The sequence below is a fragment of the Xenopus laevis genome, chromosome 3L (assembly GCF_017654675.1).
Source record: "Xenopus laevis strain J_2021 chromosome 3L, Xenopus_laevis_v10.1, whole genome shotgun sequence".
Lineage (NCBI taxonomy): Eukaryota > Metazoa > Chordata > Amphibia > Anura > Pipidae > Xenopus > Xenopus laevis.
This window is the reverse complement of record NC_054375.1, coordinates 94,885,853-94,912,588: the sequence shown is the minus strand read 5'-3', so window position 1 is coordinate 94,912,588 and position 26,736 is coordinate 94,885,853. Positions and strand designations below refer to the sequence as shown.

At 39.0% G+C, this 26,736-nt stretch overlaps 1 protein-coding gene across 2 annotated transcripts; it reads left to right on the top strand.

The window, feature by feature from the left end:
- Window positions 1–1,539: 1,539 nt before the first annotated feature.
- dennd6b.L (DENN/MADD domain containing 6B L homeolog) lies at window positions 1,540–26,736 on the top strand. 2 transcript variants are annotated; one of them, XM_041586618.1, is made up of 21 exons: window positions 1,540–1,658; window positions 1,980–2,139; window positions 3,786–3,824; window positions 5,452–5,494; window positions 8,255–8,367; window positions 9,525–9,605; window positions 9,992–10,097; window positions 11,813–11,892; window positions 12,632–12,691; window positions 14,227–14,282; window positions 15,403–15,525; window positions 16,197–16,292; window positions 16,553–16,647; window positions 17,196–17,261; window positions 18,200–18,264; window positions 19,454–19,543; window positions 19,628–19,681; window positions 20,039–20,148; window positions 21,368–21,470; window positions 21,756–21,830; window positions 24,174–26,736. In XM_041586618.1, the coding sequence occupies exons 1-21, from the start codon at window positions 1,555–1,557 to the stop codon at window positions 24,294–24,296; spliced, it is 1,842 nt and encodes a 613-aa protein (XP_041442552.1). In that variant the 5' UTR covers window positions 1,540–1,554; the 3' UTR covers window positions 24,297–26,736. The 2 variants fall into 2 exon arrangements, with proteins under 2 accessions (XP_041442552.1, XP_041442553.1); XM_041586619.1 differs by having other exon boundaries at window positions 1,545–1,632.

Below are 26,736 nucleotides of genomic sequence, written 5' to 3'. Positions count from 1 at the left end.
CTCCTGCTTCCTCCATCTACCTTCCTGCTCCCTCTACCTTCCTCAGTCCTGTTACCTCCATCTACCTTCCTGCTCCATCCATCTACCTTCCTTAGCCCTGCTCCCTCCATCTATCTTCCTGTTCCCTCCATCTACCTTCCTCAGTCCTGCTACCTGCATCTACCTTCCTGCTCCATCCATCTACCTTCCTTAGCCCTGCAGTGCTCCCTCCATCTATCTTCCTGCTCCCTCCATCTACCTTCCTCAGTCCTGCTCCCTCCATCTACCTTCCTCAGTCCTGCTACCTCCATCTACCTTCCTTAGCCCTGCTCCCACCATCTACCTTCCTGCTCCATCCATCTACCTTCCTTAGCCCTGCTCCGTCCATCTACCTTCCTGCTTCCTCCATCTACCTTCCTCAGCCCTGCCCCGTCCATCTACCTTCCTGCTTCCTCCATCTACCTTCCTCAATCCCGCTCCCTCCATCTACTTTCCTCAGTCCTGCTACCTCCATCTACCTTCCTCAGTCCTTCTACCTCCATCCTCAGCCTAAGGTTTTCTGGTGGGCCCCTGGCATCCCAGTCTAACACTGTTCCTTAGTCTTGTTTCCTCCATCTACCTTCCTCAGTCCTCACACTTCATCTGACCTGCTCCCTACTCCCCATTCACCCATGCTGCAGCATTCTACATTCTCCCCAGACCTGTTCTGTGCTCTCTAGGGTGTGGTAGCGAACTTATCTTTTTGTTTTTTACTTAAAATGTATCTATAACTCTTGAGCACTGTATCAGCAATAAGTTTGAATGTCTAAAAATAACTTATTGTTCAAAACGTAACTGTCCTAATTAATAGCAAAAAGATATATTCACTAGCAGCATTGGGAAAATATAAAATTTAATTTATGCAATGTACACTGTAAGCTGAGCACTTGTGCTCTCACACAATACATTTTATGTGAAAACACATTTAGTATTTATTCTGTCCTGAGTGCACACTTTAATAATGCACACACAAATTTAGGATGTGCGCACAGACATAGCCATGAAAGAACTGGAGGGAACAGGTCTTGACTGGGAGTCAAAATAGTCCCTGTCATTCCGAGTACAGAGAGACCCAATCAGCTCCCCACCAGCCCACTAAATAGTGGACTTTCTATGGCATCTTATGGTAACCCCTCTGGTGTTTGCCAGAACCCACAGATTGCCAGTCCAGGCCTGAGAGGGAACATTGTATTTAGGGATTGCTTTGTAATCAGGGGTCTATACATGAAAATGACTAGCCCCCCACCCTTACTTTTATAAAACATGCAATGATTTGTGCTTCTAAACATACAGATTGGAGAAAGAAACGTCATCCTCTAATGCATTTAATTTTACAAGAGGGGAAATACACCATGAGCCAAAAAGTTCACCCTTCTAGTGTCAAATGGTATCAATATTAGCACTCAGCACCTTTGGTCCCACCCTTCCCAAGTCGGAAGTCTGCAGAAAATATGGCATGATCTCTCACAATTACTATGTATGTTTCATAGCTTTAGGGAGGATGTGACAGGCCAGAGGAATCAGGGAGCAGGCTGAATGCTGCAGAACAGAGGAATCAGAGAGCAGGAGGGAGTAGAGAGCTGGAAGGAGAAGGGGTGCTGCACCCCAGATCAGGTGCTTACATTTAGGGAGCAGAGCAGGTAAAAATCTGCAGCACTGAGGAATTAAGGAGCAGGATAGACAGAAGTGGCCAAAGAGAAGTGTGCTGGGGAGGGAGTGGGAGGTGGGTGAAGAGAGCAGTGAGGTGGGGGGAGGGATTAGAAAACAGTACAGAGGAACTACGCTGCAGCTCGGAACAACATGTAAACATGGGGGATTTATCAGAGCTTAACTAGAAGCAGTGATAAAGAATTTTTAGTGACACAGAGATTTTAGACTGGGGAGGGAGCAGGATGCACTGTCATTTTGCACACAAATGTCCTAAATTGGACACCGTACTGGTCTCTATGGTTACACTGTAGGATGCTGCGTGCTGTACCAGTTCTGGAAGGAAGACAAGAAGAAGCAATGGAGGTCCCTGTTAGCCCATCAGGGAGTCGTTTGCCATGGGAGGGCTTCTCAGCTTGGCTGGATGGCATCTGTGTGGTTACATTCGATCTGGAAATAGGCCAGGCAATGGAGGTAAGAGAGGAAGATCAGTGATGTATGGCATGGGCTGGGAAAAGAGCAGAGAAGGGTCAACAGACAGATTTAGTTTGCAATGGGCACTAACAGTATAACAAATAGTGATGGAAATGGTATAATTTTAACACTGACATGTTGAAATGTTTGGTCAATTCATACACATTAAAATATGAAAAATTAGTTCAAGGGCACCTGTCACCAAAATCATCCCCACAGGAGGTGGAGGCTAATATTTTAAAAGATATTCCTCCATCGTTTGCTGTTTTTCCAGGGTGGGTTGCTACGCTGGGGCACACACATGTCATAATGTGCAATCAGCTTGCCCATTAGGCGCATGCATTTTACGTGAAAATAGGCCTAGCTGATGCTGCCCCCCTTAGGTTTTTCGGTCAAGCAATGCTATCTGCACTAAAAGAGATGACATTCTGATTTAAAAATTGGAAGTTACCAGGAGTGCTTTTTGCTACCCCTGGTAACTTGAAGAGCACTGACACCTGGGGCAAATTTCTCAACTCATCTCATGGCAGCAGCACCCAGGGCACATATGCACTTAGGGGCAGATTTACTAAAGGGCGAAGTGACTAACGCTGGCGACAATTCGCCAGCATTACTGCTTTCAGGCACTTCGCCGATTTACTAACGGGCACAGGCATAACTTCACTAGCGAAACAGACAGGCACTAGCGCTCATTCGCACTCTATCGCCAGGCGAATTTTCACTCTGGTGAATGGACATTACTCCGCAAATTCACTAAGATGCGGATTTTACTGAATGTTACCACTTTCGCCAGACTTGCCTTCGCCAGCTCAGACCAGGCGAAGTGCATTGGAGTACATAGATCTTCCTCATTCTTCTGTTACTTACATCTATTTTTTAGTGGAAAGAGTTACTAAGTCCCAAAAAACACTGGCGCCTTTTCCTTTTTTGATGGCTGCAAAATTCCTTAATTTTTTTTTTTGGGTAACTGGGTTCCCCCATACATTTTCAAACATATGGAACATTAACTATACTCTGGGCTCATGTGTAGGGCATTATAACAACTCTATTTTCTTTATTAAGGTTCCCTGGACTTGTGTAATGTAATGTATTTGCTGCAACATATACATCCATGCAACTTTATAATTTCCCGCCATGTGCAAATTAGCCTGAGCGAAGACCTCTAACAAAGTTTCGCTAGGCTTAATTGAATATTAGCTCATCTTTGATTTGATTGCCAAAGTGAAAATACGTCAGCATTCGGTGCCCTGGACGCAACTTCGCATTTTAGTAAATTAGCCTTGTCTGAGCAAATTTTTCGTCTGGCGAAGTGGAGCGATGGGTGCAAAGCCGGTAAATTTCCCCCTTAGTGAGGGAGCCCTTTCCTATTCTGTCATTTAAATCAGTGACTGGCTGTTAGCACACATTGTACCCTAGTCTTCAGATAACTAGCCTTCAGATAACTGCAGAAATTCCAAACTGCAGAGCTTCTGAACAAAAAGTTTTATAAATAAAAAAAAGGAAGACCAGTTGCATATTGTCTTATTCATCACTGTCTACATCATACAATAAGGTGATATGCCCCTTTAAGGGAAAAGGTTAGCTAGATCAGGAATACATATTTGTACTGCAAACCTTTATTATTGTGTTTCTCCCTCCTCCCACAGCTTGTGTATCCACAGAATGTCAAGCTTACAGAAAAAGAGGTAAGTTAGCCCCTCTAACAAACCCTTCAATGCATGCCCCTGAACTATTCATTTGGGAAGGGCTAGCAACGGCAATAGTGCCAGGGGGATTTGGGTGGCAATATTACTTGGCCTGGCTCTGGAAAGTATATGCCTTCTTCTGATTATTTGTTAAACATTTGTAGAGCTGGTGTAAACTTTGACACTTTTTTAAAGTAACCCCATATAATTTAAAATGTCAGTACCATCATAACAATGTATTTACATTAATGAAATTACTTTAGCCATAGTTTTAAAGGGATACTGTCAAGGGAAAACATGTTTTTTCAAAACACATCTTTTAAAAGTTCGGCTCCAGTAGAATTCTGCAATGAAATCCATTTCTCAAAAGAGCAAACAGATTTTTTTATATTTCCCAGCTGCCCCAGTCATGTGACTTGTGCTCTGATAAACTTCAGTCACTCTTTACTGCTGTACTGCAAATTGGGGTGATATCACCCCTCCCTTTCCCCCCAGCAGCCTAACAACAGAACAATGGGAAGGTAACCAGATAGCAGCTCCCTCACACAAGATAACAGCTACCTGGTAGATCTCAGAACAACACTCAATAGTAAAATCCAGTTTCCACTGGGACAAATTCAGGTACACTCAGTAGGAGGAACAACAGTCTGCCAGAAAGCAGTTCCATCCTAAAGTGTTGGCTCTTTCTGAAAGCACATGACCAGGCAAAATTACCTGAGATGGCTGCCTACACACCCATATTACAACTACAAAAAATACACTTGCTGATTCAGGAATAAAACTTTATATTGTAGAGTGAATTATATGCAGTGTAATTTAGAAATGAAAGCTACATCATAAAAATCATGACAGAATCCTTTTAAAGGGATTGTTTGCCTTCCAAACACCTTTTCAGTTCAGTTGGTTTCAGATTGTTCTCCATAAATAAAAACTTTTAACAATTGATTTCCATCTTTTATTTTTTCCAATTTTTCCAAAATCCAAGTTTAAAGTGAAATGTTCCCGTCTCTGGTGTTTGAGTCTGTCAGCTCAGTAATTCAGGTGCAGATTCTGAACTGTTACAATTTGCTAACAGTTCCTCTCAGAGATGCTTTTAAAAAAATTAGACTTACATTTCAATATTAGAAGAACGGTCACACACAGAAAATATAAAGTAATTGGAAAAAGTCTGGTGAACTGCCTGAAACCAACTGAACTGAAAAAGAGTGTTGAAGGTGAACCACCCCATTAAGCTTTTATATATGTGTAACACCAAATTGTTATAAATAACTGGTGCAGAAAGAGTACAAGAACCAGAGTCCCTTGGATGCTTATGCGCAGCCCACATCCCAGGTGAAGGCAAGTCTCACCTTAATTTACATTAGAATAGTATATCATGGACACTTCTGACTTTATTATTGCTAAATTGGTGGGGGCAGGGAGGCAGGCAGCTGGGAGGCAAGAAATGTTTTTTGGGCAAAACTTACAATCAAATGTAACATGTTGATGCCCTGCCCTAGCACAAAATACGTGTCCCACAATATAAATAAGCCATTTTATTAGCCATGGATATGTATAATTTAGAATCTCTTACTTGAAATTTAAAATGCACTTATCTTTTCTGCATCTCTCTCATTATTCTTTGTAGAAAACCAGCATCTGCTACTTATCTTTTCCAGACTCTTACTCGGGTAAGTGCCTTTACAGATTACCCATTTTGTTTACAGCATAGCTGCTTTAGAACAAAACAAAGCCAATTTTTTATTGTAATGCATTGCATTGCTATGTATATTGTGCAACTGCTGACTTGAATACAGCATTATTCGTAATAACTGCCATATGTAATTATGAACATTTCTAGCTTTGATACAGAGTTATTTTGAGAATAATGTACCAATAATTTATTCAAGAGTTTATGTCAGAAGGCACATTTTTAATATGCAGACAAAGCAATACATTCTGAAAAGTGCCCATTTAAATACAGCATAGTACTTGCTCTTATCTCCGCTCCTGTATATGCATGCCATGCTCCATTTTGAGGGTTGCACTTACCTTAGGGGCAGATTCACTAAGGGTCGAATTTCGAAGTAAAAAATACTTCGAAATTCGACCCTCGAATTGAAATCCTTCGACTTCGAATATCGAAGTCGAAGGATTTAGCGCTAAACGTTCGTTCGATCGATCGAACGATTCGAAGGATTTTAATCCAACGATCGAAGGAAAATCCTTCGATCAAAAAAAGGTTAGCAAACCTATGGGGACCTTCCCCATAGGCTAACATTGACTTCGGTAGGTTTTACCTGCCGAAGTAGGGGGTCGAAGTTTTTTTTAAAGGGAAAGTACTTCGACTATCGAATGGTCGAATAGTCGAACGATTTTTCATTCGATTCGTTCGATTTCGTTCGTATTCGAACGAATTTAACCAATTCGATGGTCGAAGTACCAAAAAAATACTTCGAAATTCGAATTTTTTTCATTCGAATCCTTCACTCGAGCTTAGTGAATCGGCCCCTTAGTGTCTGAGCTGAGGCACACATTGCACTGTGCTAGAGTACAACAGAGTCCTGTACTTCACATTTTCTGTCCTGGCTCCCTATGCATGCTGTGCTATAGGAACTCAATGTTGCTGAGGCTGAATCACACAATTGAAGAGTGCCCATATACTTCCTAGGTGCCCCTTCTTTCCCAACAGGCACAACGTGTACCAAGTTGTACCCAAAGTTGTACAAATCTTTTTGTCTCTGGATTCTGATGCCTTTTTTTTTGCAGTTTTATTTTTAAGTCTCGTAGGTTTATGTGTGAATACAGTTTGTTGCACGAAGAATGTGCTAATACAGTTTGCTGCAGGAGGAATTATGATAGCAAGAACCATAAAGAAGAAATATATTCTTGGCCAGCAACAAGCATTTCAGCTACAAGTAACCCATGGTAGCCTTAATTAAACAGGTGCAAGGCTCTGGTTAATCAACATTTTGTTAACCTCAGGTTACACTGGTTCCAGTAGGGAAAATCAGTTAAAGTTGCTAATAGTATCATTTGTGCAGTAAGCATGGCAGAATAGAATGCATGATACTCATTCATTCATCCTGGTAAAATGGATATGGGCAAAGCAGGGCAGTGAGGAATAGCTAATCTGTGACTGTATTACAAGGTAGCAGTGTCAGGAAACACTTAGGAGTCCACTTATATAGCTGCAGTATAATAATAATTCACTTCCACACATGATGTGCCTACAGTGCCTTCTTCTGTCTCCAAAAAGGAATGTAAGTCTGTCAAAATCAGTTGAAATATGCAGTGGTCAAAGAGCAGCAAATTACAGACTAAGTGCATTTATTTACTTATCAGGAATGTAGCAAAACATGTCAGTCCATTTTGGCTAGAAAGTAACTCTCCCCTTCTAGATGGGAGTTGGGCGCTGTGCCTGTACTGTACTGTAAGGCTGTAACTGTTAAACGTGTATCTAGTGCTGTGGAACTGGAGCTCAGAGTCTAGTTTAGGTGGCCTTGTTGTGATGAACAACATATATTTTATCTGATTGGCTCAGCAGGAAAGGGCTGGGCCAAGCCCAGACTGATCTGTGGATTCTTTCAAATGCCAGAGCAGCTGCTATAAGATGCCAGAGGTGGTCAATATTTATTGGGCCTGTGGGGTGTGTTTTGGCTTCTGTAATTAAAATACCAGGGTCTATTTTGAATCTCAGATTAGGCCTGCCTAAACTGCTTAAAAACACTGGTGGCTCCTCATCCTAACAAAAATCGATTATGGATTCATATCTACGAATACAGGAAAGCATTATGCATTTACAACGAAGCGCCGCATGTGCATTGCTGCAGACGATTCTCATTTTAGACGGCGGAGGGCAGGGGGAAGGCAGTTTGGGGAGATTGTTGCCCCGAAGAAGAGGCGATTTGTCCCTGGGGCGACTAATCTCCCAGAATCTGCTCATGTGGACTGACCCTTAAAAGTTTTTTGCTTTAAGAAATCTAGTTAAGAACCTCCGTATCAAGAAGAAGGGCAGGCACTAGCAGAGACCAGTCTTCCAGGCAGGCTTGTCAAAACATAAAGTAGTTTATTGTAGAATTCATGGATACAACCTCACCACCTTACGCGTTTCATATCTCTCAAATACTGATCATGGGCCTATGGTTAAGTATCTGAGAGATATGAAACACATAAGGCAGTGAGGTTGTATCCTTGAATTCTACAATAAACTACTTTATGTTTTGACAAGCCTGCTTTGAAGACTGGTCTCTGCTAGTGCCTGCCCTAGTGCCTTCTTTATATGGTGGTCTACTCCCTAAGCTGAGGGTTCAGGGCGGTGCACCTGGACCTCCCTTCACAACTGGTGAGTTCTACAAGCACCTAAGATTTGTTCTACTTTCTGTACTGACTTCTATCAAAAAATAGCGTGTGATTTATACCTAGTTAAGAACCTATTCTCTTCATTGCAGGGTGTCTAGGTGACACTCAGTTTACATTCCGTATGCGACGCTCTGCAGGGCAGAGACTCTGTCCATTTCAGGAAAATGAAAAGTACAACAGAGAGACTCCAGTAACACTGCAGGTAATATTTCCTTTTATTGGATATAGCAATGTTTGGCACAAAATACAGTTTTAGAAACCATAATACCCAAGTGGTTTAATTGTTTTTAAAGGTTCACTCTTTGTACCATATCAAAGAAAAACAAAAAAGAAGGGAAGGAAAACAAAGGCACATGTGAACAAGGAGATACCTGTCACTATTGTGTAGGATAACAGTTTTAACACTATCATTTTAGGTCCAGTCATTATTAGAATAATGTAGTATCCAGCCTTTATTCCACCATGGATCCCATACCTTTTCAAATTAATGTTGCTTTCCTCTGGCCTTGTGGGTGTGCTGAACTGTTACTGACTTAAGCTGGCCATATACGGGGCAATAAAAGTTTTATCGGCCAGTGCGTGAGGCCCTCCGACGGGCTTCCCCGATCGATATCTGAACGAAAATCGGGCAGATGTTGATCAGGCAGGGTTAAAAATTCCGTCGGATTGTGGCCGCATCTGTCCGTTGATGCGGTCCAGCAATCCAACCGCCTGTATTGCCTCCATTCTGATCCAATCATTGGGCCCTAGGGCCCACGATCTGATCAGCTCGATATCGCCCACCTCAATGTGGGCATATTGAGGAGAGAAGTCACCAAATGAGCGGATCTCTATGTGTATGGCTACCTTAATTGAATCTAGGCATCCCTAGTGGGTGGGGATGGGGGGGTAAGGCCCATTGAATGTAACAACGCACTTTTTATATCAAAGAGGTGCCCGTAGGAACAGTCTAGCACATATTGTGGTAGTGATTTCATCCAGGAATCCAAGTAAACAAAAGGTAGGTGGTATGGAATGTGGGGGCCTAGCTTCTCTAATTCTATAATGTGTTTTGCAGCTTGATTGCCAGTAGTTTACAATCATGTTATGTGTATCTTGAAAAAACATATTTTAGGCTGTTATTTCACTGGGCTGGCCATTTAAAAAAAATACCTGCTAATTTTAATAATTCCCCTTAATAGGGAAGAAATACAACATATATAAAAAGACCTGTATTTCCAGTAAAAGTGGCAACCCTAGTTGCAGGGTGTATATTAAAATGGCTGTAGTCATATGTAGTGGGATATAGTTTTACAACTTTTTCTTACTGTTTGCAATCCAGTCATGGGCTATAACTTATTATCCCTCTGATCCCTGCAGAGAGATGGTGCACATTTCTATGGATATGTCTATTTCCGTCAAGTAAGAGACAGCTCTGTAAAGAGAGGATACTTCCAGAAGGTAAGAGAATGACTCCAGTTGGGCAGTAATACATATAGTGTATATTCTATGTATGATTTATATTGGAGCTACCTGCTTGTCAATGGTGAGGCAAACTCCAGAACAAATATTTGGTTTGTGTATATTGACTGGACTTGTGTCACTGTTCTGTGTGTGTTGCTGAAGAGGCTTCCATTAAACCATGAATACCCTGATATGGAATATGAGTATAGTGGAAGAAAACTCATTGTTCTATAACCAAGACTATAAATGCTCTCAATCCCTCATCAGTGAATTCTAATATATTTTACATTGGTGGTACAGTTTCTCGTGAAATTAAAGTTAGAAGGCAGTCCCTTAATCTGAATGCAGAGTAATTACACTTTGATTCTCTTCTTTTTTTACAGTCACTGGTTCTTCTCTCTAGCCTGCCTTACACCAATCTGTTTCATACAATCCTGCAGCTTATAGCACCTGAGTACTTTAATAAACTGGACCCATGTCTAGAAGCTGGTAAGAATGGGGTTGTAATAACAAAAAAAGGGGTAATACAGTGTTTTATGGTAATTATATTTATAAATATTATTTGCTCCATGGGTGGGTGGATGCATGATTTAGACCAAGTATTATGTCCTTTTCTCTAGAAACCTTATGGGGCAAATTTACTAAAGGGCAAAGTGACCATGGCTAGCGAAAATTTGCCAGAAATCCAATCTGCAGGGACATCGCTAATTCACAGGCGTAGAGGACAATTCACTAGTGAAAAAGTACATTGCTAACAAAGTTTTGTGCTGAATTATTGCATTACCCCTTTTGCCAGATTATACCTGGCGAACTGATAAGATGAAGCTACATCTCCCCCAGTCTTATGTCAGTGACATCCTATCCTGTTTGCCAAAAATGTATTTTAAAAAAGTTAAAACGCTGGCGTTTTTTAATATTTAAAGTGAGATAATGTTTAAAAGTTGTAACTGTTAAATATATATATTTTTTAACCATTTGAAGGTCATGCCACATTTGTTTTAGGGTGGGCTCATGTCTAGGACAATAGAGGATCTCTTTTGTCTTTATATTGGATATTTTTAATAATAAGTGGCCACTTCAAGCAATTTCACCAACATCTCTAATAAAGACACATACAGTATATGACCTATATAAATTGATCTGAGTGCAAGTGTGTTAACGAAGTTTCGCTAGGCAGAAATGAACGGTAGTGAAAGTTCACTATGAAATGCTCGCTCTGACTAAGTTTCGATGGTAAAACTTCGCCAGTGTTCGCCTCCCGAGATGTAACTTTGCTTTTTGATGAATTAGCGTATGTGCTGCGAATTAACATCTGAAGAAGTGGAGCGAAGTGTGGTGGAGCCATCCAAGGCAAAAAAATTCGCCCTTTGGTGAAATTCCCCCATAGAATACATCTGAGAAATCATTCTTTCCTGTGATTGCTTTCTGTCAGAAAGGGGAATGGGTTAGTGAGAAGGTATTAGTGGGTACATGGCCAGTTGAACAGGGCCATAAATGGATGTTATCTTTGCCTGAACATCAGGGGGTACAGGTAGTACAACAATTAGGGGTCTTATGGCAGAGTGGGGGTCCCAAGAGCTGGAAAGGTGCCATTCGTGGGTCACAAAGGGGGCTGGGCTTATGGGAGAGTGAGAGTTGAGTAGATGATGGGAGGGTTTGGACATAATATGTCAGGTGCATGGGGATACTTTTTATAAATCGCAGCACTGAGCATAGGTATTCTTTCTCTGCACAACAGTTGAGAAGTTAGAAGAATAGCAGCACAAAACTTGGGAAGTAGTTACACTGGTGTAATGACTTTTAAAAGGTGGCTCCCCAGTTGCTGCAAGGCATACTGTCTTTTACCATCTCCCTTTCTCATATCACATACCTTCTGGTTGCCTAAAGAGTTAGCAAAAAAGGCCAAAAACTACAAATTATCTTTTCACAAGCTTCTCACAAAGTTGCATAGAATGGCAAATAAAGCCTAAATGTAAATTAATTATTGGTATGCCTTTAATAATCCAAAAAATCTCTGTTCCAACCCAACTTCAAGGCCAGCCATATTCATTTATTTAGTAGTATTGTTAGCCCTTCAAATAGATTTGTACTGTGAAAGAAAATTTGTGAAAACAATACTCTACTCCCCTTGTTTTTTTACAGCAATCTACACACTAGCATTTATTATTTTACTAAAATGACCCATGTCTTTAATGTCTCTGTAGTTTGCAATCAGATTGACCGCTGGCCTCTGCCTGAACCAGGAGTTCTACTGTCTCTTCCTATAATGGGACTTGTGCTGCAGGTATAAAGCTGGCTACAATGCAATGGTTTTTGAAACACATTTTGGCAACACTCATTAAATGGGTGGGAGGTAAAAACAATCCCTATTTCAGGTCAGTTTATGAGTTCCTACAAGCATAAATAGGAGGTATCATCAGCAAGATTGTCTACTGAATCTGTCTTGCCTGAGATCCCCAGATCGACAAATGGTGCCATCTGGTTTGCCCAACTACACTGTATACCTGTCTGTGGTCCCTATTTGGAACGTCCTAAGGATGGACAGTCCCAAATACGAAACCCCTAAAGGCGCATGTCTTACCGGAAAATGGTTTGGCTTGGGGCAGAATGGAAATTAATAAATTGTCCTGATTTTTAATATGCAAATATGGGGAGGTATGACATTGCGAGTTATATAATTAACGTCATGTTTTAACAAAGGTTAATATTTGGAAGACTGTTACCACTTCCTTCTGAAGTTTTGATTTATATTTATTCCTGCTGAGAAACATGGTTTTATTTTTTATACAGAAAGGTTTTTTGGCAAGGGTTAATAGTTGGATGCAATCTGTGTGTTCCATTCACACATTTATTGTATAGCACTGTGAAATATGTTGGTGCTTTATAAATCTGTGTTAATAATAATAATAATAATAATCATCATCATGATAGTAATACAGTCATCTGATCATCAATCAAGTAAAGTGGTATATATTGTATAGTGGTGAAAAAAATAATCACTTTGACTGTCTTTATACAATTAGGTTAGGATCCCAAGTCGATCAGACCTAATGGACACTAATGTTATTAATGAACATCAAGAGGTGAGTTGTCCATATGTATTCTTGATAAATATTAATGTGTCCAACAATCTTTGCCCCCTTAATAAACTGCCTTATTAACGCTGCGCGAAACCTCGCGAGATCTCTAAACACGGAAGTCTTTAAAAAACGTGCAAGCAGGAGTGGACACCATTTGCCTTGACAAAGCTTTTTAGCGAAACGCGTTGGCAGAGCCTCTCTTCACAATAATATTTTTTTATTTTATTTAATGGTTGCTTAGATTCTAATACCATTTCGATCACCTTTAGAAAACTTTTTAAAATAATCTTTTTTAACTGAATTTGGGTACTCATAGTCTGGTCCAGGGAACCGCATTCAATTCCTTCATTCTCTGTTATTCATATGGCACTGGTGGATTTGTGGTTTTTTAGATTTTAGCTCTTTAAGAGATAGGGTATGTAATATACGAGACCACAGTCCTCAGTGTACTACTTTCTCCCCGTGTGGGGTCCCAGGGCTTAGAAAATAATAGGCAGCAGTTTCTTTGGGACTTCTCCACCTCTACACTATTTTCCTTTTCCTGCTCAAATTTCCTTGAATGTTGGTCCTGGTTCCTTTTTCGTTAAACTATATTATTAATGAATTACCTTGTGATTTTATAATGCACTAGCACTTGCATAAATTAATCATTTTGAACCACACCCAGTCGGCAACTGAATAATAATTGAGCACTTGCACTTTATAACTTATTGGAATCTTGAATCTATCGCTTATAGATTAAGTGCATAAATCAACAAGTTGGCACTGGCTATTTTTAATACACAGAAAAAGCAACTCTATGCTTCTCTGAACTTGTTGTTTTGTTAATTATTTATTTAAAGCCTATCAAAAGGCTTTAATTAATCAAGCAAATTTTTTTTTTATTAGCACAAGCACTTTATAATTATCAACTCATTGGTTCACTATATAATTTAGATAAGTTAGTTAATTCATTTGAGAGTACGGGGGCTCTTACTATCTTTTTCTTTTCTTTTGAATAACAACTTTTTTATGGTTATGTTGTTTCCCTTGATTTGGCTATAGCTATCTAACTTCAGGCTACAATTTGGGCCGACACGGGCCAACAAAAGCTGTGGACAGCTGATCAGCCCGTGCATGGGGCCCTCCGACGGGCTTCCCCGATCTATATCTGGCTGAAAGTCGACCAGATGTTGATAGGTCGGGTTAAAAATCCTGTTGGACCGCATCATTCATTGATGCGTTCGTATTGCCTACATTATGATTCGATTGTTGGGCCCTAGGGCCCACGATCGGATCAGCCTGATATCGCCCACCTCAATTTGGGCATATTGAGGAGAGAGAGACGCTCGTGTGGCGTAATCGCCAAAGAACGGATCTCTACGTGTATGGCCACCTTAAGACTTATCGAATATTGGAGTATAGTGTGTAGTGGTAATGTGGACACCAATTCTGAATACAGAAATAATCAGTCTGTATTACAGTCTGTATCAACCCTTTGAATAAATATCTTTCTTTACAGACACACAGTTTAATGACAGCTTTTGTATTGCATACAGGACCATCTGGAGCCTCCAAGTCACTCCCTCATTGTTCATGATGTGGATCTCTTCAGGTGAGAATGTGCTTTTACAAATTTTGTAACTATTTTAATTACAATTGAATTTTCTTTTGTCGTTGGCAGTTTGGTGCCCAACTATCCTTCACCATGTTCTTTTAGTGCATCTCACAGTGATTCTACTAACTGTAAATGTCTCTTGGCCAAACAACAAGCCATCATTTTGTTGAGGTTGGTTGTTGAGGTATGTTGTTTATATTACACCAAACATTGCCTTATTTGTTATCGCAACGTGTCATGATGAAGGGGTAGTTTTAAATTTAAGGTAAGAAATCCAATCCTGTGCAAGTGGAATATTCCTGGGGTGTCATATAGCCTTGTGCTTTGATGTGCAACAGATGGACCCCATACTGTTTATGCAGATACACTATGTTTTTTGCACATTTTCCTGGTAGCCACAGCTCTCTCAGAAGTGAATGCACATTATCTATATTAAAATTTTGGGCAATACTCTATACAGTATTCACAATGAACTTGGGAAAGAGGTTGAGGACATATAAGTGACAGCAACACAATGTCCTTGTAAAATGTTGAGAACTTTGCATTTAAATCAATTTGAATTTAACGTTGTTAAATCCAATGGCAACATATTCCACAGCACTGTATAATAAATGGGTGTAGACACTGAACATATAGATTTACATACAAAAATAACACAGACAAAAGGGCTCTGCCCAAAGGAGATTACAATCTAAAAAATAAAATTTTCATAATATTCATTTACATAAAATTATGAGATCCCTTACGTTGAAACCCATATTCAGAAATTATGAGCAAGCCATCTCCCATTTTAAGCAAATAATTTCATAATTTTTAATTACTTCTTTACCTTTCTATTTAGTTATAAAACACTAGTTTTTACTTGATGGTAACTAATCTGCATGAATCCATATCGGCTCAAAACAATCATATTTGGTTTTATTTAAATGTTTTTAAATGATTTTTAGCAGACTTATCTGTAAAACTCCAGGACCAAAGCATTTCAAATAACAGATCCTATACCTGTATAAAGGCTTGTAAATCAGTTAAATCATCTCTGTTTTTGCCATATTTACAGTAGATATTATCACTAGGTAGTCAGCAAGCCTATCTTCTGTTGTTTCCATTATGTAACCAGGTCCTTGCAGTCTGTTTTGATGAACCTACAGATGCTTTGGGAACTGGTTCTGTTGGGAGAACCGCTGGTTGTTATGGCGCCTTCACCAACAATCTCCTCAGAAATAGTTTTGGCACTGATAAGGTAAATGCATTTAAAAGAATACCGCATAATGGACCAGGATATACCTTACTGTCAACTGATTTATATAGAATAAACTTCACTACACCATTCAAACCTATATTAGTTGTCTAACTAAAGGTGGCCATACACAGAGAGATCCGCTCCTAATGAATGGTAACGGGCAGTCGGATCGAACGAACGGGTGGTCGGATTGAACGAACAGATGCGGCCGCAATCCTACGGGATTTTTAGTCCCATACGATCGAGATCTGGCCGACTTTCGGCCACATCTCGATCGGGGAAGCTCGTTGGGGGGCCCCATACACAGGCCAATAAGCTCCCGACTCAGTCTGTCTGCAGCTTTTATCGGCCCGTGTATGGCCACCTTAAGAATAAAAACTTTAAATGACAGTTCAAATAAGTATCTTGTTCTTTTAAAGAGAGTACATGATAATGGTTGTCTTCATGGACTGTGTCTACCAATGGCTTCACAGCTGCCTAATTAGAGGCAGTGGGCAAAAAAAAAAATCCCCTATGATGTTGTACAAGAAAAAAGAAAGCAGGCTGCCCAGAGAATGACTTTAACACAGCAGAGAAATGTCCCTAAATTGTAAATGCAGTCTAATTTGTATTATTAGAGTGCTAGTTAACTATTTAGAATGCTATGTTAAGCTATGCTTTTGTATCCACAGCTGTATCTCTCCATTCAAGTTCAGCTCAGATTTTCGGCCTTACTTTACTATCCATGACAATGAGTTCAAAGAGTATACCACCAGAACACAGGCTCCGTGAGTACAGACTTATATACTTGCCATTACAGACTTACATACTTGCCATCTATAGAGGTGCACTGGGAGTAACAGGACCATATATCATGCAAACCTAGTGACCACTCGCTACAAATGCAAATAGTGGATTTACCTTGTATATAATAATACATTACATTAACCCACTCAGTCTCTTATTGCCAAACAGCATTCAAACACAAATATTTGATTATATTATACATTTCATCTGGCTTTATATTATAACTCTCCTCTTGCCAAAGACCCAGTTTGCTGCTTGGAGTGACCAATCCATTCTTCATCAAGACGCTGCAGCACTGGCCGCATATCCTGCGTGTAGGAGAGCCAAGGATGTCGGGTAAGGAAAATGCATGGAGAAGAGTTAAACAGAACTATTCATTCACGCTCAAGAATACTGTTTAGCCTTTAAAATGACTTTGTTAATGGGTTTGTTAGTGGCTTTAAAAAACACACACAATTGTATGGTGCACAGAAAATATTGTATTCACACACATAACATAATCCACAAGCCATGCACCTTATTTCTGAAAAATCCTCTATGCTAAATTAATATGATTTGTATCTGCCATTATATGAGCCTATAATGTTGCACATGCTTTCAGACACCCAAAACAGAGGCACAGACAGTGCAGTATAACTGGCCCTGAGCCAGTTTATTGAAGGCTCTTCTAATCAGGAAAACATTAAATAAAATCATAAGCCTATCCAGGTGATTTAACTATAGAGAGAACTGTTCCCTCATAACATCAGTGGCTTTGATCTTGCATTTTTGTGCTAAGTTTTACCATTTAAGTTGCCTGTTTAAGTTGTATATTTACTTCTGCACAGCACACTTTTAAAAAACTGCAATACTCATCTTATTGATGTCTTTGTATGTATCTGCAGGAGATCTGCCCAAACAGGTAAAGCTGAAGAAGACAGCAAAGTTAAAGACACTAGACACTAAAGCAGGTGAATTTTTAAAAGATTTATCAATGTACTGCAAACTAAATATAACTTTCTTTGAAATGATTATGTGATACACTAAAACTAAATAGATAACTAAATGCAAATATAGTATGGTAATTCTGGACACTATGGTCCTTTCTTCAGATAGAAAACTTTACTGTGCTAAATAGAAACAAAGGTACATGCCAGTGAGGGAAAGCTAAGTATCCAGTCTCCATTGTTGGTCACAGGCCAGTGCTATTGTCTATACAGCACACTCACGTAGCACTAAGCTGCACTGAGGTAGTTTGCAGTTTCAGCCATATGTTTTTTCAGTTTTTTTCCACCTTTTACATAAAAAGTTAAAGTAACTTAAGGGAAGGTAAGAAGAGAAGGGAAAAAGTAGGGGAGGGAAAGGAAGTGGTAGAGGTGGAAGTGAGCCAGGGGAGCAACATTAGCACAGCAATGCATACAGACATTATGTATATACACAATAGAATAAAAGGCAGTCAGTTTCTCAGTGATAACTAAGTATCCCAGATATCATGACATTTTGGGGGGGGGCAGCCTCTAGCAATATATGTTAATTTTTGATATGGTAGTGAGTCATCAAATGTGAAAGCAAATGTCTGTTTCCAGGATTGCCTTTGTGGCATAATAAAACAGTTGAATTTAGGTATGGACATTCATGTAAGAAAAGACTGCAATACCTAAGAGACAGAGAGCAGGCGAGCATATGTAACTCTACATTGTCTGTTTTCCTATGGAATTTCAGAGAAGAGAATTAAATACAAAGTAGATAGGAGTAACTTTTATTATAGAACTCGAGATGGGATGTCTGGACATTTTCTGAAACCATTTTAATATTTCTGACTCAAGATGATGATTTGATACAATTTTAACAAAGGTAGTTAGATGGCTGCTACTACCCTCCCCTTTAAATTTCTGTTTTACTTCTTTAGGAATGTATACTTCATACAAACCTTTTCTTCACAAAGACAAGACACTGATCAAACAGCTGATGAAGGTGACTAGAAACTGTAAATATAAATTATTTGCAAAGCTAAAATGGCCATGGTTACGCACCGGTTGAGTATGAATGACATATAGATTATTTGTTTAAATTGACACCACAAAGTTTTACAGTGAAGAAAACTGCTGCTTGGATGGATTTCTCTGCAGCTGATGCCAGACCCAAGGAATTAAGGGTATTTAGGGGCACATTTACTTAGCTCGAGTGAAGGAATAGAATAAAAAAAACTTCAAATTTCGAATGTTTTTTTTGGCTACTTCAACCTTCGACTACGACTTTGACTCGAAGGATTCGAACTAAAAACCATTCGACTATTGGACCATTTGATAGTCGAAGTACTGTCTCTTTAAAAAAAACTTCGACCCCTTACTTCGCCACCTAAAACCTACCGAACCTCAATGTTAGCCTATGGGGAAGGTCCCCATGGGCTTTCTAAGCTTTTTGTGGTCGAAGGAAAATCGTTCGATCGATGGATTAAAATCCTTCGAATCGTTAGTTTCGAAGGATTCAATCGTAAATGCGGTAAATCCTTCAACTTTGATATTCAAAGTCGAAGGATTTAACTTCGACAGTCGAATATCGAGGGTTAATTAACCCTCGATATTCGACCCTATGTAAATGTGCCCCTTAGTGTAGAAACAATTTACATTGGCTCTCAGACTAGACAGTGTCAATGTGAATGTACCAAAGGAAACAATAATGAACACCTTTCTATTGTGCAGTGGTACAGCAAAGATGTTTTAAGATGGACAGCAAACCAAAAGAATCAGCTCTTGAAATACAATCATTCAAAGAATCAACATAAGAATCATTCAAAGGTGCACACAAAATAATAAACAAAGGTGAAACAATAATCACCATGCAATTTCAAGTATTTAAAATAGGTTTTACTAAGAATTACAATTCTTAGTGGTCTGAGTTTAAAAGTTTTATTTCAGTTATATTAGTATTTATAGGGATTTTGAATCTGAACCTCTGAATCTGAATCAGCCATCTAAAAGATGTGATTGTGCCACCATCCAGCTTACTGTGTGACCTTCTGAATTTAAGCCGTCAGTGTCTGTTACCATAGGATGTGCTCAGTTGGTCTGTGTGCCCAGCATTAGATGGAGCCTTATTAATATATCCAATACTGTTCAACACTACTCATTACTAAGGCATATACTATTTACCCTTCTTGTAGGGACTTCAGAAGAAACTTCCATCCTCTACACTCAGTTCAATTCTCAGGAAACACCTGTTTGAACTGACCCAGAGCTTCATCCTTCCACTTGTGAGTACTGTATTACAAAATATTTTTTGATTTCCTGTCTGTACTTTTCAATAAGATCTTTCAGTCTGTTTTCTTTTATTGTAGGAGCGGTACATGGGTAGCCTGATGCCACATCACAGCTCAATCACTGCCTGGAAAGTAAGTCCTAAACACAATGTAGTACTGTGTAAGCCTGTTGTAGTACAATACAATTAGACAAGAGAGCAACCTCAGGTATAATTTTATATATATATATATATATATATATATATATATATATATATATATATATATATATATATACACATCTAATTCTAGATAGCAATAAATAGATAATGTCTAAAGAATAATAGGATTTTATAATATATATATATATATATATATATATATATATATATATATATATATATAAACCAGAGGAGTATAAGTGTATTAGCTTGCTGGATGCAGGTGAAGTTTATATAGGTGAAAATGTATATATATTAAACAATAGTTAAGCTATTCTTCTGTAAACAGAATCCACCTCAGGTACGGCCATTCCAGCAGGAGGAACTGATGAAGATGCTTGAGCACACTGGCCCACAGATAAATTCACCTATAAAAGGGGATTGGGTGGGTCTCTACAGGTAAGTGTCACATAAGGAAAAAGCTTTCCTTTAATTATATATTTTATTGGCTTTGACGCTTTTTAACAGTGATTCTTGGCCATGTTCTTTCCAAACTGTCCTTTCATCTTCGAAAAGCTGTTAGCTGATCCCTGGGTGACAAATTCTAAGAATTGCTGTCATAGACAATATATTTTTAGAAAATAAGATCTTGTAACTTGAACTGAATGGTATCAATCGCAGTCATTAACAATGAGTACTCAAAGACAGAAACCATTGGTCTAACCCACACTGTGATATTTAAAAACTACTAGCAAGAACAATATACCAATATTAACCTACACTTAAAATTTGGTTTTGCAATAAGGTGGGTCTTTTCTATAACAAAGAAGAATGAACAAATTTAAAGTGGACCTGTCACCCAGACACAAAAATCTGTATAATAAAAGTCCTTTTCAAATTAAACATGAAATCCAATTTCTATTTTTTATTAAAGCATTCATAGCTGCTGTAAGCTCATTTAAAAATCTCAGCTGTCAATCAAATATTGTCTGCCCCTCCTCTATGCCATGGGCATAGAGGCGGGGCAGACAATTACTTTCACTTTCCATTCAGCACTTCCTAGATATCACTGCTCTCCCCACATTCCCCCGTTCTCTTTACCATTTAATTGTGTAACCAGGGCATGGGAATGGACATCGGGTCCCCCATTCTGGTGCACAAACAAGATTCTGAGAGGATGTAAGGCTCCTTAAAAGCAGTGTCCACAAAATGGCTGCTGCCTGCTTGCTATCATTTTGAATTCCCAGACTGAATGAAACAAGATTCAAATAATTTATATAGTGTAATTAAAGTTAATTTTGCTTGACTAATGTGATAAAATAGGATTTGGAATAATTTTTTTTGGGTGACGGGTCCCCTTTAAGAGTGTGTCAAGGATAAGGTGCTCATTTATTATTGTGTCTTTACAGACTGCTGGTCATTTTGTCATCAGGAAGATGCATGAGAAGGTGTTAGCACAGGGCATAATAAAGCATTAAAAGCAGACATGATGCTCAACAGATAACAGGATTATGACAATATTAGAGAATTTCTGGTGTTTTCCCAAGTTAGGTCACAGTTGTAAGGGCACAGGATGAATTTGTTATAATTTCTTATGTGAGAAATGTCTTAGTTTTGCCACATTTTACTAATAGTTCCAATGTTAATCTGCTGTTGTTTTCTTATTTCTGTCATTCAGGCGCTTCCTCAAGTCTCCTCATTTTGATGGCTGGTACCGTCAGAAGCAACGAGAGATGAGAGAAAGACTGGAGACTGCGCATCTCAAAGTTATTTGTGAAGCTGTAAGTCCACCATCAAGTTCTTTAGCACAAATCTCTTTCAGACCTAGATAATATTTATTTTCTGTTAAATATATGTGCAGTGTGCTTTACAGAAATTATTCATCCCCACAAAATCTGACTTACTTATATATTTTATGACCTATATTAAGTCCTGTATACAAAGGTTATGCAGGTTTATATATTAATAATAATTAATATGATGAACGTGTAGCTGTAAAATGGACACATATTTGGCTGTAGATAAAGTTATGTGAGGACAAACATTCTCTTGTATGTTTTCTACAGAATATTTCAGCATGGATAAAGAACAAATCAGAAGTGGAAATTGTAGATCTGGTGCTCAAACTCAAGGATAAATTGGTACCATATATCATTTCAATTTTGTCTATGTCTGCACTGTATATTAGCATTAAAAGCTCTGTGTGTTTGCTTGTGTTTATCACTTTGTAAGGCATGTACACTAAAATTGGGCAGTGTAATTTGTTTTTGCACCATCTCTCCTTTAGTAAGTAGTTTAGGACATGCCTGCAAAGAATAGGTTTTGCTGTGTTTATATCACGTATAGTTAATGTTTCTGTGAGATAATCATGTAAATGCCTTGCAATAGATGCAACCTCCTGTGTTTTGCTTTGTTGATATTTAAAGTGATAGTGACAGCTTGTGAAATTAAGTGCCCAGTTGCTACCTGGATATGATATCCTAAGGCGATTTGGGGAGATTTAGTCGCCTGGCGACTAATCGCAGCGACTTTTCTCCCCGAATGCCACCCCTCGCTCTGCGCCTGGCTAAAATGAAAAATCGCCTGCGCTAATCACACGCGGCGATTCGTTTTCCGAAGTCGCCCGAAGTTGCCTCACGAGGAAACTTCGGGTGACTTCGGAAAACGAATCGCCGCGTGTGATTAGCTCAGGCGATTTTTCATTTTAGTCAGGCGCAGAACGAGGGGAGGCATTCGGGGAAGATTGGTCGTGGAAAGTCGCGGCGATTAGTCGCCAGGCGACTAAATCTCCCCAAATCGCCCAGTGTGTCCCAGCCCTAAAGGATGGGATTTCCTCTGCAAAATTTAATCAAAGGTTTCGACAAACAGTATAGCTAATAGAATACCATTGCTGCTTAAGAAACTATTCTCTAAAAATAAAGTCCTGGAGGAATCCTGGTCATTTAATATCAAAAACTGAAACTATCCCTTTTAGAGTAGGGCTCCATCAGTGATATACAGTATGCTGCCTAATAAAGTATCTGTTGGCCCACAGCTTAAGACTGCATATTACAGCGATACTGTCATGGGAATTTTTTTTTTTTCAAAACACATCAGTTAATAGTGCTACTCCAGCAGAATTCTGAATTGAAATCCATTTCTCAAAAGAGCTAACAGATTTTTTTCATATTTCATTTTGAAATCCGACATGGGGCTAGACATATTGTCAGTTTCCCAGCTGTCATGTGACTTGTGCTCTCATAAACTTTAGTCATGTGACCGCAAGTTGGAGTGATATCACTCCCCTCCCCTCCCTCCCCAGCAGCAAAACAAAAGAACAATGGGAAGGTAACCAGATAGCAGCTTCCTAACAGAAGATAACAGCTGCCTTGTAGATCTAAGAACAGCACTCAATAGTAAAATCCAGGTCCCACTGCAACACATTCAGTTACATTGAGTAGGAGAAATAACAGCCTGCCAAAAAGCAGTTCCATCCTAAAGTGCTGTCTTTTTCTGAACGCACATGACCAGGCAAAATGACCAGAGATGGCTGCCTACACACCGGTATTACAACCTAAAAAAATACACTTGCTGGTTCAGGAATTTAATTTTATATTGTAGAGTGAATTATTTGCAGTGTAAACAGTGTAATTTAAAAATAAAAAATATATAATAAAAATCATGACAGAATCCCTTTGGTGTGATTGTGTATTGCGTAGAGCCTGATCTGGCACATAATAAGCAGTTTTGCACAAGGATAGCTCTGCAATGAAATCAGCGGTACCCGAAAATTGGAAGCCTTCACATATTAATCCTATTTTGCAGTGAATTGTTCTTTAGATTAAACATGTGATATCATGAAAGCACAGGTTTAGCAAGGTACAGTTTGAGCACTCACTGGTCTGCAGCTGCACCTGTAAATAGATGTAAGAAAACAACTTATCCAGTGTTTCAGAGGAAGGTATAATGTAAAGAGGCTAGTCTGTTACAACCCAGAATTCAGTATGACAACTGTTACAATATATACCTGTAAACATGACGGCCTGTTGCGGCAGTGGTGTCATCATTGTTTTGATAAAGATCATTTCGTGAGGTCATTTCAAGCAATATGGACCACCTGTAGTGGCAATTGTGCTGATCTATCTCCCTATAAATACACTGCATTGTCTATAAAAAAAAAAAGTTCTGATTCCACTACAATTTCAATGATCATGCTCTGCAGCTGTTTAGCAGTGCTCAGGATTGAAATACTGGAGTTAAGCACAGTACAAAATATTTTGTTTTATAGGGGGTCTCTTTCTATTTAGTCGCCTATTAGTCAGCATTGCTATGTCACTGCATTGCATCACAGAATATAGTGTTTATCACTGTGCGTGCAAACAGGTCCGTATAAAACAACCTTTTCTATGCTTTAAAACCTCAGATTCAGAGATATCAACTATTTACAATTAAATTTTTTTAACTAGAATGTCTTTTTACATGTAACTGTTTTTGTTTTGCCATAGCAAAGGGCCTACAGACAACAACTCCCTGTCAGCGCTGCTTCCCTGGCCAGGCTGAAACATCACATTGATGCTGTTATCTGCTCACTTCCTGAAGACCTGCAGAGCATCCTGCATCCTCACTGAGAAACGCAAAGAGCAATTTGCTGTCTGCTCAGAGATCTGCAAAGCAATCTACAGTGCTCCTTGGAGACCAGCAAAGCATTTTTCCATCATTAAGAGGTCAACCACGTTTCTGCTTCCTCACTTAGAAGTCTTTATCACAATAGAACCACAGAACAGCAAGTCTGCCATTTAATACATCTTGAATTTCAGCTCTCCAGCAACACAGTACTAGAGAAATCTTTTACATGTTTCATTATCTTAGGTAGCTGTCGAGCATTCTCCCAACATTTCTCATCTACAAAGCATTTAACATAATTTAGGAGTTATCTACAGAGAATGCTGCATATGTTGCAATTTAGCATTTTCCATTTTATCACACATTGTACACCAACATTTCCTCCTGGGCTTCAGCAGTGTTTATATGCTAAAATACAGTATAGGCATGGTTTATTTTATCCAGAATTCTTGGAACCTGGGATGATTTGTATAGTGGGTCTTTCTGTAATATGGAGCACTGTGCCTTAAAGTGGAATTGTTTTCTTTGGTGCAAGCATTAGTGCATGTAAACAACAGAAGTTGTACATGTGTTTGCAATGTAGTGCCATTCTGTACTTCCACCATAAGTATCGCTTCTTTTTTAGAGCAGGGCCAAGAATTTTCACATACTACTTGGTCCAGAACCCTGCCTTTACACACCCCACCCGCTCACTCAAACCCCCAACCCCAAGGTTCACAATGGCCTTACTCACTTACCTACTCCCCCAGTTGTGCCCCAGGTACATGCCTTTCCTGCCTACCTCTAGTTCTGGCCCTGGTTCATGTTGGTTTTCATTTTATACCTAGGCTCATCGCATAAGTTGTGGTCGTTTTGCCCAACATATTATTATATTTCTAAAACTGTTCAAAATTAAAATTCCAAAACTCCGACATTGCCTGCTTTCCAAATCCCATTGCTTAAGAAACGATCGTATATTTCCTAAGTACACATTGTCTTAAAAGTTTCAAGTTGTCAAAACAATTCCTCCATATTGTTATTAGAATTGGATATAACTCTATTAGAATGTTCTGCTAACAATTGCTTTAATTTTGGAGCAGATTAACATCACCTTTAAAATTAAGCCCATTATTTGAAGGAGAGAAGGGGGAGCCAGTGTGGAAGTGTTAAAACAGTGAGTCCAATGTGGAGTCTAAACAGTGAGTAAAAAACAAAGAAACCTACTTTTTCAGTACTTGGTGGTGCCATGGGGAAATGATTGTTTTCTATAAAACAAACAGCCTACTTTGGCCTTAGCCCAACAATTCGTCAGGTAACATGAGCTCTGAAAAGGACAGACTCCTTATGTGAATTATATATGCCTTATGACCAGAAAAGGAGAAAATGGCCAAAGCCTACTTTCTGGAAATTAACACACATAGTACATACATACAGTCTATGAGAATGGCTAAACGAGCCATTGGTAAATATACATTGTCCCCGTTTGTTTGCTAGCAAGACACAAATTTATTAGCTGCCAAAGTGAGCACAAATTCCGAAATTGCTGAAATAGTAATGTATTATGGTATATTTTTTGTCAATTTCACAGAAACAAACAAAGTCTGTCGTAAATAGCACTTACACATAAGGCATATATTCTATATTTCCAAGATCTGCCTTGATCAGTGCTGCACCACTTGTGAGGCAACACAAACGTACAGAAGGCTCAAAAGATTAAATAGTATTATTTTTCTTTGCTTTGTCGCTGCTGAGAATATTTGCAGGATTTACTTAACAAGACTAGATGTTTGAACAGCACATATATTTTGGATAATCGTACGTAGAAATTAAACTGTATTATTTGTTTTTTTTCTGCATTATTGCCAGGAAACTTTCAGTACAGGTACAAACACCAATTTATTGCTGGTTCACTATATATCTATATATTTATCTACTTTGTAGTAGAACTAGGTCTCTATAATAATGATGTTATACTGAATTGTAAAGAGCATTTTCCTAGAGTCCTGCATGAGCTGTTAGTCATCCTTTGGTGTTCCAGATGTGACAAAAAAGCTTCTAACAATACTATCAAAGCTTGTTGGAGTTGTAAGAGTTATATATGGGGCACCAGTTGTCTAATCCTGCTCCATATCTTTTACTCTTGTAAATACTCTGCATGTACACACAATTGCAGCTTTGTGTTGTAGTCAAATACCCCAAACCTTTTCAACAGCTACACTGCCATTGAGTGCTACATTCTGTGGAGTCAGTAACCTGGGATAGCATATTGAATGTTAATTTATGTGGAAAATCCCAGAAGTAGAAGTCATTGCCTTTCACACTTGTCTTGATGCTTTTTAAATGGTACATGTGGTAAATGGTAACATGGGAAGTAATATATTGTTCTTGGTAGTGCTGTCTTTCTCCATGTATAAAATTCTTATGATTTCTTGATAAATGTTCAATAAAACATTTTATGAGACTTTA